This window comes from Chenopodium quinoa, unplaced genomic scaffold (assembly GCF_001683475.1).
Source record: "Chenopodium quinoa cultivar QQ74 unplaced genomic scaffold, ASM168347v1, whole genome shotgun sequence".
NCBI classification, from domain to species: domain Eukaryota; kingdom Viridiplantae; phylum Streptophyta; class Magnoliopsida; order Caryophyllales; family Amaranthaceae; genus Chenopodium; species Chenopodium quinoa.
The window spans coordinates 2,005,806-2,017,176 of record NW_018744813.1 but is presented as its reverse complement, the minus strand read 5'-3'; the positions used below and the strand labels follow the sequence as shown (position 1 = coordinate 2,017,176).

Here is an 11,371-nt window from a genome sequence, read left to right as displayed (position 1 = left end):
GGCTACCTCGTCAGACAGCCCCTAGATTTAAATTCTCACCAGGTTGAACCGCTAGACATAGGAGCGGAGCCCTTCTCTATCTCCCTACCGGATGGTGCTCAAGTCAAGACTTGTCTTTTTGGCAGGGATGTTCATCGAGAAGTTGGAGGCAAACATGAAAGCAAGCTTCCTGAAACTGTCGATGCAACCGGCTGGCAAGTTGCCAAACCATTGTTGGGCGATGCCCTTCAATGTAGCCGGGAAACACCGGCACCAAATAGCGTCCTCCAACCCCTGCATATGCATGAGGTTGGAGTAGGCCATGAGGTGGTCCTCCGGGTTGGTGGTACCATCATAAGCACCTACCAACTCATTCTTAACCTTTGTCGGCTGTGCGGATTTGGTTATCTCCTTGGTGAACGCAGAAGTTTGTTCACAAAGTTTAAGCAGTCTAAGCTGTCAGTCCAAAGGTTGGACATTATATATCGCCTGACCCCCAAAGAGGATCGGCTGCATGAAGTGAGGGGAGTACGGACCGTATACTATAGGAGGTACATATGGTGCATTCCCAATCATATGAGGGCCAGAGTGGACGGTATTACCGCCTGTATGACTCTCATGCAAGGATTGAGTATTCCCTACTGATGTGTTCTTGAAGCTGTCTGGAAAGCTCGATGTAGAAGCCGACTCAGACAGCTACTGACCTCTTCTGCGGGTAATGATTTCCCAAGCGTCAGGAGTTGATTTTTTGTTTCCCTCCGGCTGTTCAAATCGGCGGGGGTTTCTTGTGTTCTTCAGGGGCAGAAGAATCTTGGACCAGTCGAGAGTCCTGGCTGCCTTGTCCTTTGGATGCGGAGTCGGCTGGCTGTCCCTAACCGGCTTCTTCCTTCCTGGAGGAATCTTCTTTGCCGACTGACCCTTGCTTGGGCCAGCCTTACTCTTGGTAATCAGATCCTTGATTTCACCCTTGAAACTAGTAATGAATTTCATGTGTTCGTCCCGGGTGACAGGGGCGGATCCACCTGCCGTACGGGTTTCCCCTTCCGGCTGACCAGGGGGTCGACTTGTACCCGCCTGGCTCTCGCCCCGCTCCAAAGTGTCTCTGGGACGGATGTGTTTGGTGATCAGGGAGCCATCTTTGGCAATGTAGGTTTCTACTTGAGGTTCATCATCCTCTTGGTCAGTAAAGACCTCCGGTTGGTCAACCGGACGGTCAGGAGGTGGTACAGACTCTTGAACTATCTTTGAAGTACTCTCCCCACAAACGGCGCCAAATGTTTTGGGTGTTTTTGTCCATCGGGAGAGTTATAGCACAAAAACTAGTTGCGCGCGGCCTGTACATGCAAAACAGCGGAGACTCCGGGTGGTTGGAGCTCCGCCTCCGACGATCAAGTTAGTACTTGAAGAATCACGGGAGAAAGTGCGGAAATAGAGGTGAGATCTTCTCGGATTTCGAGATCAGCTGATTCTCTGATGTAAGAGAATGTAGGGTATGCTGTAATAATTGTAGATGTCCCAAATTTGGGGGAAATCTCCTTATTATAGGGTCTTTGGTAAATGTGCCCCCGATTAGGTCATTCTGACCTAATTATTATGGGCTGCGCCACATTGCAACTTTCTCGGGATTTGGGCCGATGAATGTCGCCTTTTCTTCCCAAGTTCAAGGAGAGACACGTGTCAAAAGGAGATTGGCCCAATTTAGAACAACCAAAGTATGACACGTGGCAAGACCTGATTGGGCCACGTGGCATGGGTAAAATTTCCCAAAACACAACATGTTTTAAATTTTAATAAACCTTTTAATAGATTTCATGAAAACACTATATTGACACGAAGATCAAACACGACACGACTGTTTGTGAGCATCTAAAAACCAATTAGAGAAAGCTCTTCCTAGTCCAAAGTCCCAACAAGAGTTTGAAGGACATATTAAAACCCAAAAAAAAATGGGCCTTCAAGTTAAATGGCCGTCAAAATACACCACAGGCTTGAACAACAACAGGCCATCTCAAGCCATGGTGGTGTTTGTTGCCATTTACCACCAAAAAAAAACAACTCTTTAATTCTTCGAAGAAATCCGAATTCTGCCGAGGAGAGAGAAAAAGCAGTCGTTGATCACTTTCAGCGAAGATGGAGAAGGAAGAAACGGTGAAATTGATCAGCTCTGAGGGCTTCGAATTCGTCATTGATAGGAAAGCTGCTATGGTTTCTCAATTTCTTCGCAATTTGCTTACTTCTCCAGGTTATTATACATTAATCAATCATAATCAAAATTAGGGGTTTATTTTATTTTTTTTATTATTATTTTTTTTTAATTCTTGTTTTCGATACTGTGAATTTCGTATGATTGTTGCAGATTCGTATTATTGAAGATTTTGATTGATTAGTGTTTTCGGAATTTGTAGGGAATTTTGCTGAAACGGAAAATGGTATTGTGAGATTTCCGGACATCAGTACTACTATATTGGAGAAAATTTGTCAGTATTTCTACTGGTCTCGTCAGTATGCTAGGTAATTTCTTATTTTATAAAGTAATTTATTTTAAGTTGTTTTTTAATTTGATGTTGCAAATTGTATATGATCTTCAGTGTTGTAGAATGAATTTGATTTTTGAGTTCTTTATATTTGCGGGATTGTTTTTGGATGGGAATTGTGGATGACTATAAGGGATAATCACTTTTGGTTCATGTAGCCGACCCCACCAATGGGATTAAGGATTGATTGTTTATTTGATGGAAATTTCTGATTGAAACAAGCTTAAGTGTTTAGAATGCTCGTTTGGTTTATGTCTGTTTGTGTTAAACAATTTGATATAAGACATTTGATTGGTGATATGTATTCTTTTGGAATCGTCTATATCTCATCGATATTTCATGTTTGGCTGGAGCAATTATTACTTGGTAGTCTTGCTTATAGCTCATATGATGACAAAAACACAAATTTTGACAGAAAATTATGGATGCAAAGGTTAAATTGTGTTCATTCTTGAGTGAGATAGCTGATTATGGAAAAAGTAGATTAAATTAGAGGAACTTAAAAAATTGTTATACATTTCTCACTGAGGCTGAAGCGAGCTGTATTGTTTTTTCTTTGTGTGCTTTAGTACCACTTTGTAGTTCGTTTATGTAGACTAAACTGACACTCTCCTTCTTTGCCTCTGTCTGTCTTCTACTACTATTTTTATGTACCTTTATAACCAAAGACCTAGAGATAACAAACACTATTTGTGTTATTTTTACCTTACTATTACATGATCATGATTTATGAATGCTGCTACTATTTCTATCACTCTTGATTGTTAGTTCAGAATACAACAATTTCATTTTGACACTCTGTACTTGTCTGTAGATGGCTGCTGCTCTATCAAATTTATGTAATTTAATCAATAGAAGTTACAAATCTCCCTGTCTTATAATACTTCATATATTGCAAGTAACCCTACATCTCACATCAGATTCTGTTTGAACAGACCATGGACATCTATTTTCTAGGAGCTTCTGACCTTAAAGTCAAGTACATCAAAATTAAAAAATAGAAGTGCTTACTTATTTTATTAATTTATTTGACCTTTTTCCCCTCACAAGAATGGTTTCATTTTGATCATCAAGAGACTGACTAAGTGACAAAAAAGTCATATCTGTTTGGCTGTTGATGTACAGCTAGTGGCAGCCTTTTACGTTTCCTGCCTTCATCCTTCATCATGTTTCATTAAAAAAAAAAGAATCTTTATTTAGAGTTACAAAGCTAAAATACTTCGTGCATTCTGCACAACTGATGTGCAAGAAGCCAGAAACTCCCTATACAAAGAAAAAACCTGATCTAATTTCTCCTACAATGTAATGCAGTCTTGAAGCCCTTTTTTTGAGGGATTACTATTGGGGTGGTGGGTGTCGTTTTCGTCTTACTCATCTTTATAGTTGTGTTCTTAGATATATGCAGGCAAAAACATTTTCTTTTCATTTGATATTTAAGTCATTGATGTGCATCAGATAGCATGAGTTCTTTGACTTTCTTTCTTTTTCTTTCCTTTTTTCCCCTCTTCCTGCTATTGGTGCTGTATGCAATATCATCTATTGCTTAGTTCCCAAGAGCATATCATTAAGAGGATCTGGCTATCTTCTGATATGTGCCTTTGTCGAAACTTTAAGCAAAGCTTGTCTGACCAGTGAATCATCAATTATTTTTCATGTTTGGTTGCAACAAAATATGTGAACTACAATATGAACTCATCTCTTGCTTGATTTCTCTGAGTGATGGAGGTGTTTTCTGGCTGTTTTCCGTGGTGCGTGAGTAAATGAGTCTCTTGCTTTCAGGATGAGCAAAATTAAACTGGAAAACCTGCAATTATGCTGCGATTCTGTGTTAAATTGATATTTACCTTGCAAATTCTGAAGTATGTATTAATAATGTTTAGTTATGAGTGGGCCAGGTTTGCATTGAAACACCAAAACTAGCGATTATAGTTTGGCGGGGGAGAACTTACACCTTCAAATTCTTTTGTTAATTAGTCCCATTTTGCCAGTGTACCTTTCTTTTAGCTTAGAGTCATAGACGCTCCTCATCAAGAAAAGATGCAGAGTTTTTCCTTGTCTTCCAAGTTCGAGATTCATTGAGGTCTCCCTCCCCCCCCCCCCCTTCTCTCTCTCTCTCTCTCTTAAATCCTTCAGGTAAGATTTTGTATGGTCTTTTTTATGTATGTGTAAATGCTTTTTTTTTTTTTTTTTTTTTTTTTTTTTTTTTTTTTTTTGTGTGTAGTGGAAAGGAGACCGAATTCCACATTGAACCTGAACTTACTCTGGATCTGATGATGGCTGCTAATTATCTTCATACATGAGAAGAATCTCCTTCTCTTTCTTATCGTGGCATTCTCTAGTTAATGTGGTAATCGTTTGGAGCTTTCCATATACTTCGTATATTGTTGAACACTACTTATAACAAAGCATCAAACAGGGAGTTTCACCCCCATTCAATGGACTTCTACTAATTGATTATGTCCAGCTTGATTAATTTGGATTTTCTTTTCCACTTTTGTTTAGGGGTGCTCAAGGATGCCTCTTAAGAAGTATGAACTTTCAGAAATTTACTGCTTATCTTCGTGTCTTTGCTGTTAACTCTGGTCCCTGGATCTCTCAGTACAGGGACCTGGTGTAGATTGTGTTGTAGGATTAGGACTGATTGTTAATGACTCACAGAAAGTTCGTCTGGGATACTGAAACTGAAGTATATAACATCTTAATTTAGACTAAGAAGAGAACTTGTATGCTTAATAGACTGGAAGTTATTTATTCTTGTCTGATACTGACTAGGAATTGCTGCTGTTTGCTTATACCTTTCTTCATCCATGCATTATGTAGTCGTTAGTCCTTCAGCCCTATGGCAGGACGGATTTTATGGTAATGGATATTTTACAAAAAGTATTGGGGAATGGACAAATGATTCAATTTTATTGTTTTTGTTTCGTATAATTTAGGGATTAACATTCCTGTGTATGCATGTACAGTTGTGGAACCATCATTGGTCGCTATTGAATGGTTTAGCCTCAGGAATGTTAATTCCCTAATTTTCAGGACTGTTAGTGGGAAATTTTGGACTTGCAATCAAAGGTTGCTTGAGGAAGTAGGGAGTTGCTGCTTTGGCTTAATGTTTGGGTAATGGTACTTGGATAAATTTGGAGAGATTAATGTAAAAAAGCACCAATCTTTTCGTGTTATATGGAGTTTTGTTTGGTATCTCTGCTTTAAGATTTCCTACCCATTTGTCCATTACGCCTAGGGTAATCTAAGGTTATGTTTATTATTTCTTACTATTAATATATTATTTATGATCCTTACAAAGTTTGAATGAATGGTGTTTAAAATTTTCCTTCTATTTTGGATGATGGGGTAGAACCATTGTTCACTATTAAGTTAAGTATAATTAATAGGAAAAAATTGGTTTTAATAATCCTAATTTTGGCCGATTTTATTTAAATAATCTCAACTTTCGATTGTTATGGAATAATTTCAACGTTGGGGTGCATTTTCTTTAGGAAAAATGAAAATTAAAAATCTAACTGTTGCACTTTCTTCCTTTAAAAATCTAACCTTTTGATTATCCTATTAAAAATCCAACCTTTACCCCCTATTTTCATCAAAAGATCCAATTGATTTATAACCTATTAAACAAGCTAATTTTTTTTTCTTCTTATAAATCTCTTTCCTCTTGCTGCCCTTTTCCATGGCTACCTACCACCATAGCCCCACCCACTGCCGCCTTTGATGTAACCAGCCCCACCCATTGCCTCCAACCCATTTCCACAACAATAACAACAGCGACATCAACAACACCAAAACCACCACGCAACGTAGCGGTAGCCGTAAAACAAAACCACTGGCATCAACCACGCATCCCTTGCTCCACCAATTAACAACCGACCACCACTTGCAAATCCCTCCACAATAAATTGCATCTACTGTTGCACCACAACAGCAGCATCGCTCCCTCAAACCCAGTTACCTCCTTATTCGTCACTTATTGTTGCACCTCAGCCGCCACCAAAGCAAGTAGAGCAGTTGCTTCAATCATCTAGAATTCATCCCCTGTTTCCATTTGCACATTCGAAATCACCAAACACCGCAAATCTCCACCACTAATTAGTCATCATCCACATAAATCCACAAATTACAGCAATTTGTGGCGATTACGATGGTGGTGATGGTGAATTTTGTGGGATTTTGTGGGTTTGTAGGTGGTGGGTTTTGTGGGTTTGTAGGTGGTGGGTTTTGGGGGATTTCGTGGCGAGTACGACGGTGGTGATGGTGGTTTGGGTTGTCGGGGAAAGACAGGTGGGGATTGGGTAGGAAGGGGTGGGTTGTTGACGGCTACACAGGGGGGTCATTTAGGTCGTAAAAGGGGAGCTAGGGGATTTGAATTTTTTTTCTTTCAATTGTGTTTTTTTTTTAATTTTAAAAAAATAATAGACCTATTAGAAGCTGACACATGACATATAACTTACAAAAATCAGTCACCAACTGGTATGTATGTTTAGATGATGATATGAGGTAAAGGTTGGGTTTTTATGGAATAACAAAATTGTTGGACTTTTAAGGGAAGAAAGTGCAAAAGTTGGATTTTTAATTTCCATTTTCTTTTTCCTTAAATAGTCCCAAATCGGTCAAAAACTTGTTATACCAGGTTATCTGACATGTGCCAAGTTGTGATTGGTCTATAAAATAATTACAAACAAAATTAAATTAAAACAATATTAAAAAAAAAACCCCGTAGACCCTCCCTTCCCTCACTAGACCATCCAAGCCCCACTACCTCCCTTCCCTTTCCCCCGTCAAAAAAACCTCCCTCCCTTCCCCTTCCCCTTCCCCTTCCCCTAAAACAACCAGCCACCCCTTAGCCCAAAAAACAACCTCCTTTCCTTACTCAAACTTGAAAATCGCCCTCTCCCTTCTCTCACCCTCGAAACTGCCTAGGGGTGTATTTTGGGGTGAGGTGAAGGGATGGGGGAGGTTTGGGGGTAGGGGAAAGGAGGGGTGGGGGTTGTTTAATGGGGTAGGGAAGGGAAAAGGGGGTGGTTTTCGGGGGTGGGGGAAGGTTTTAGGGGTGGCGGTGGTTGTAACACACTAGAAATTCCTTTCTTTCAAAATACTTGTTTTGCCCTGTTTAAAACTTTAAATAGGAATATCTAAGACATTACCGCGCCACCATAAAAACGGTTAAGGAAACTATCAAAGACACAAAGCGGAAGACTAATTTCAAAACCATTCAAAACAAGTCAACTTGAAGAGTCAATCAACGAAAGTAAAGTCAAACAAAGTAAAATAAAATCAACCTACAACTTGGAACCATTGTAGGCCCTTATTAAAACAAAACCGAACTCAAAACCTTTCGTTAGTCACGCATAATAATAAAGCCATAAATAAATAAAGCAATAAACACATCATATATATACTTATAGAAACTAGCATGATTCGCTCTTCACTTATGCCCATTCATGAATATGCTTCATCATTTGAAAAGCTTCTTTCTACTTGTTTCCACTACTCTCCATTAAAAATAGGTCATCATAGGGCCAAGATAAAGACAAGGCCAACAAACACACAAAACACACAATCAACAAAGCTGAGTACATAAGCGTAATTAACACAGTAACATAAAATTTCCTATCAACACACAACTTACCTCGTTGCACCTGTTTTTCAAGCATACAACAACCAATAAAAGTTCTCACTAGACAATACATAATTTATTTAATGTTGACTACGCATCGAACGGGTTTCCCCACTAACCTCCCCAAATAAATTGAGGTTACTGACACGGGAGCTAACCGTGCCAGCATCAATAACCACTCATAGGTGGCGGAATTCCTGCGCATAATAATAATAAAAGGAATGTACAACGTCCTGTACTCCATTAGAAGTTATGATCAAATATAAAGTCACATAACTCCCCCCATATGTTCATACTCAAGGTATATACTTGATGAGTGTCATTTATGGCACTCATAGGGTAATCTTTTAGGATGATTTCGTCTTCCTTTTTATGCTTTCTTATCTTATTTTTGGTCCTTTTTCCTTTAATTCCTTTCTTTCTTTCTTTCCTTGTGTTTTTCGTGTTTTCCTTTTATTTGGTTCTTTTTCCCTTTTATTTCTTTTCGTTGTTTGTTTTTGTAGGTACATAGGATTTGTCTCTGCAAGGGAATCAAGATGGGCTATATTGACTAAGCAAGGAGGAAATAATCGGCTCAGAGAGGGCATGGAGAGGGCATCAAGCCCTGCCAGTCTACCGCGGGCGCAGTACTGAAGGTCGCGGGCGCGGGCTCTTATGCACCAAATTGGCAGATTTCGACCAGGAACTCTCCGCGGTCTGGCCGCGGTCTTGCCGCGGGCGCGGGTAGCTTGGAGAGCCCGCGGCCCTCTGATCACCCTTTGGGAGCAGGGGACTCTCTGCGCTTTTGCCGCGGGCGCAGGTGCTTTTGCCGCGGGCGCGGGTGTTGCCCAGAAAGCCTGCGGAGTTTATAATGGGTTCCGTTCCCATTTTTCCTCGAACGCGGGGTTTATTGGAGAGGGCGCGGGAATCCCGTTTTTCTTCTTTGCCTATAAATACACTTGTAATTCCTTTTTGAAGATAACTTTTAGATAATTTTCATTAGCTTAATTTTAGAGAGAGAAGTTAGAGAGAAGTTCTTGGTATTGGATTTGTATTTCAACATTGGATCAATTGACCTTGGATTTCTTCATTTTCAATCATTAATGTTAGTAAGATTTTCTTCTTCTAGTTCATCTCTTACGTGATTGATTTAGTTTCATCTTTGATTGTTTGTATTGCTTGGATTTGAATTGGATATTGTAGTTGATATTGCTTTCTCTTGATTTTGATTTAGAATGATGATCAATGTTAATTCTAGTGATTTTTTCTTGAGTTACACCATGATTAGTGAGTAGATTAGTTGCTAGGGAGAAGGGGAAGCATGCTTGATTGATAATTTGTGCTAGTTGATGATCTTTGATTGATTGAATTGTTGCAATTAAATTGGTTGACATAGTTTTGCATGTGATTAATTAGATTAGGAATGATCAACCTATAAGATTAATTTAGATTGCATTGCATTTCTTAATGACATGACCGACCTCTTTGAGAATTGCTTTAATTGATTGAGTTTGATTGTGAATTTCCTTGATTAGCCATTCGTAGTGACCCCTAGTTTGGCCTCTAGGAGATAGCTCTTGAATTCTCTTGATTAATACTATTGTTTGTCATTTGCAATGCTTGAATCAAACGAAGAAATTGTCGATTAGCACGCTTATTGAATTAGCATGTGGAACCAATATCCCTAGCATTTAGCTTATTGAATTACTTGATTAGTCTAATTTTGCTATCATAACACCAACCATTTTCTCACTTCAATCTCCGAAATAGCTTGATTTAGGCTAAAGAGAACACCAACTAACTCCTTTGGGTTCAACCCTATACTTACCTATACTTGTTTTAGGTTGGTTTAGGATTTTATAAATAGTGTTTGATTTTGGGATAAGCAATTAACGACTAGTTTATTCCTCTATCAATACGTTCCAAGAGTTTTGGTGTGTAATCTCTTTCACTTTACGTTATTTACATATTATTAAACTTGGAGATGACGCTCAAACCATAATCATTCAATCAACAATAATTATTCAATCAATCAAATATACCAATTTAATTCTTGAATAATTAGTGACCACGTGATATTTAATGTTGAATCCTTTTTAATTCTACCTCGGTGCCAATGACACCTTAAACGCATAGAGCGCCACAAATCCTATCCCTCGGTGTTAAAAACACCTGAAGTGCACTAAGGCACCAACATACAATTTATTTTTCGTGTACACTGACACTTATATAGCTCTTTCCTCATGGTTATAGTATCGATAAAAATTATATGAACAATAATAAAATTCCTTTTCAATATTCCAAACCAAATTAAACATTTAGTTTAATTAAACATGCTCTCTAACAAACCACAAATAAATATGTGGTTCATAAATAAATATTCCAAACTATTATTTTCCATTCAATAATCCATCACAGATAAATCATGTTTCATAATCCAATCTCCAATAACATCCAATTTCCATTCCAAATCTAGCATGAAACTACTTATAATCAATTAAACACATTTAGCATGCTACTACATCAATATAATTATGCTAAGTACTCGAACGTACCTTGTATACGATCTTAAAATCGCCACGACTAATAGAAATCGCTCATTTCAAAGTTTCCTACAATTTAAAATCATTGAAGAGTATTAAAATCCTCTCTACACAAATTTTCAGCAATATATTCTATTATAAAACCCCTCATAATTTAATTAAAATAAGCTGAAGTTATATTTAAAACATCATACTTTAATCCCAATTAATGGGTAATTAAAATTCCTTAAAGAAACTTGATTTTGAATGCTCTATCAAAAATTGCAGCACTATATTTTAATTAAAACTTGTTGTAATTAAGCCTTGAAACACTTTAATCAAAGGTCTAAACCATTATAAATCATAACCCTTCAATAATTTACAAATCAAGAACCTAGAGTTTCAAAAATTGGGGCTTTTTAATCAAAAACATAATCTGAAAATTAATTAGCATAATACTCATAACCAAACATCAAAATCAAATCCTAAAACTCATAATTAACAATTAGATTTATGAATAAATCTATACTTAGTATTTAAAACACAAACCACAAATTTTTCATATGATAACATGGCATCACAATTCACAAGTCACTCATCACCCCATATGCCATATATCATTTCCCTAATTATTTATGTTTAAGTCTTTATGCATTATACAACTTGCAAATTTAAGTAAGAAAATGAAGTGTTTCATTTCCACCATAATAAAATAATGTTTTAATTAATAC

General features: G+C 37.8%; 1 protein-coding gene across 9 annotated transcripts; it reads left to right on the top strand.

Annotated features, from left to right (window-relative positions):
- Nucleotides 1-1,948: 1,948 nt before the first annotated feature.
- Nucleotides 1,949-9,084, top strand: LOC110704020 (elongin-C-like). 9 transcript variants are annotated; one of them, XM_021881813.1, is made up of 4 exons: nucleotides 1,957-2,221; nucleotides 2,385-2,490; nucleotides 4,735-4,860; nucleotides 5,547-5,841. In XM_021881813.1, the coding sequence occupies exons 1-3, from the start codon at nucleotides 2,110-2,112 to the stop codon at nucleotides 4,811-4,813; spliced, it is 297 nt and encodes a 98-aa protein (XP_021737505.1). In that variant the 5' UTR covers nucleotides 1,957-2,109; the 3' UTR covers nucleotides 4,814-4,860; nucleotides 5,547-5,841. The 9 variants fall into 9 exon arrangements, with proteins under 9 accessions (XP_021737500.1, XP_021737499.1, XP_021737502.1 ...); XM_021881812.1 differs by lacking the exon at nucleotides 5,547-5,841 and adding an exon at nucleotides 5,016-5,425 and having other exon boundaries at nucleotides 1,958-2,221; XM_021881808.1 differs by lacking the exons at nucleotides 4,735-4,860; nucleotides 5,547-5,841 and adding an exon at nucleotides 8,643-9,084 and having other exon boundaries at nucleotides 1,949-2,221.
- The last annotated feature ends 2,287 nt before the right edge of the window (nucleotides 9,085-11,371 follow it).

Coding starts and splice junctions, on each gene's coding strand:
- LOC110704020 (XM_021881807.1), top strand. CDS start 2,110: ATGGAGAAGGAAGAAACGGTGAAATTGATCAGCTCTGAGGGCTTCGAA. Junction 2,222..2,384: donor CAATTTGCTTACTTCTCCAG/GTTATTATACAT, acceptor CGGAATTTGTAG/GGAATTTTGCTGAAACGGAA. Junction 2,478..5,479: donor TCAGTATTTCTACTGGTCTC/GTCAGTATGCTA, acceptor ATGCATGTACAG/TTGTGGAACCATCATTGGTC.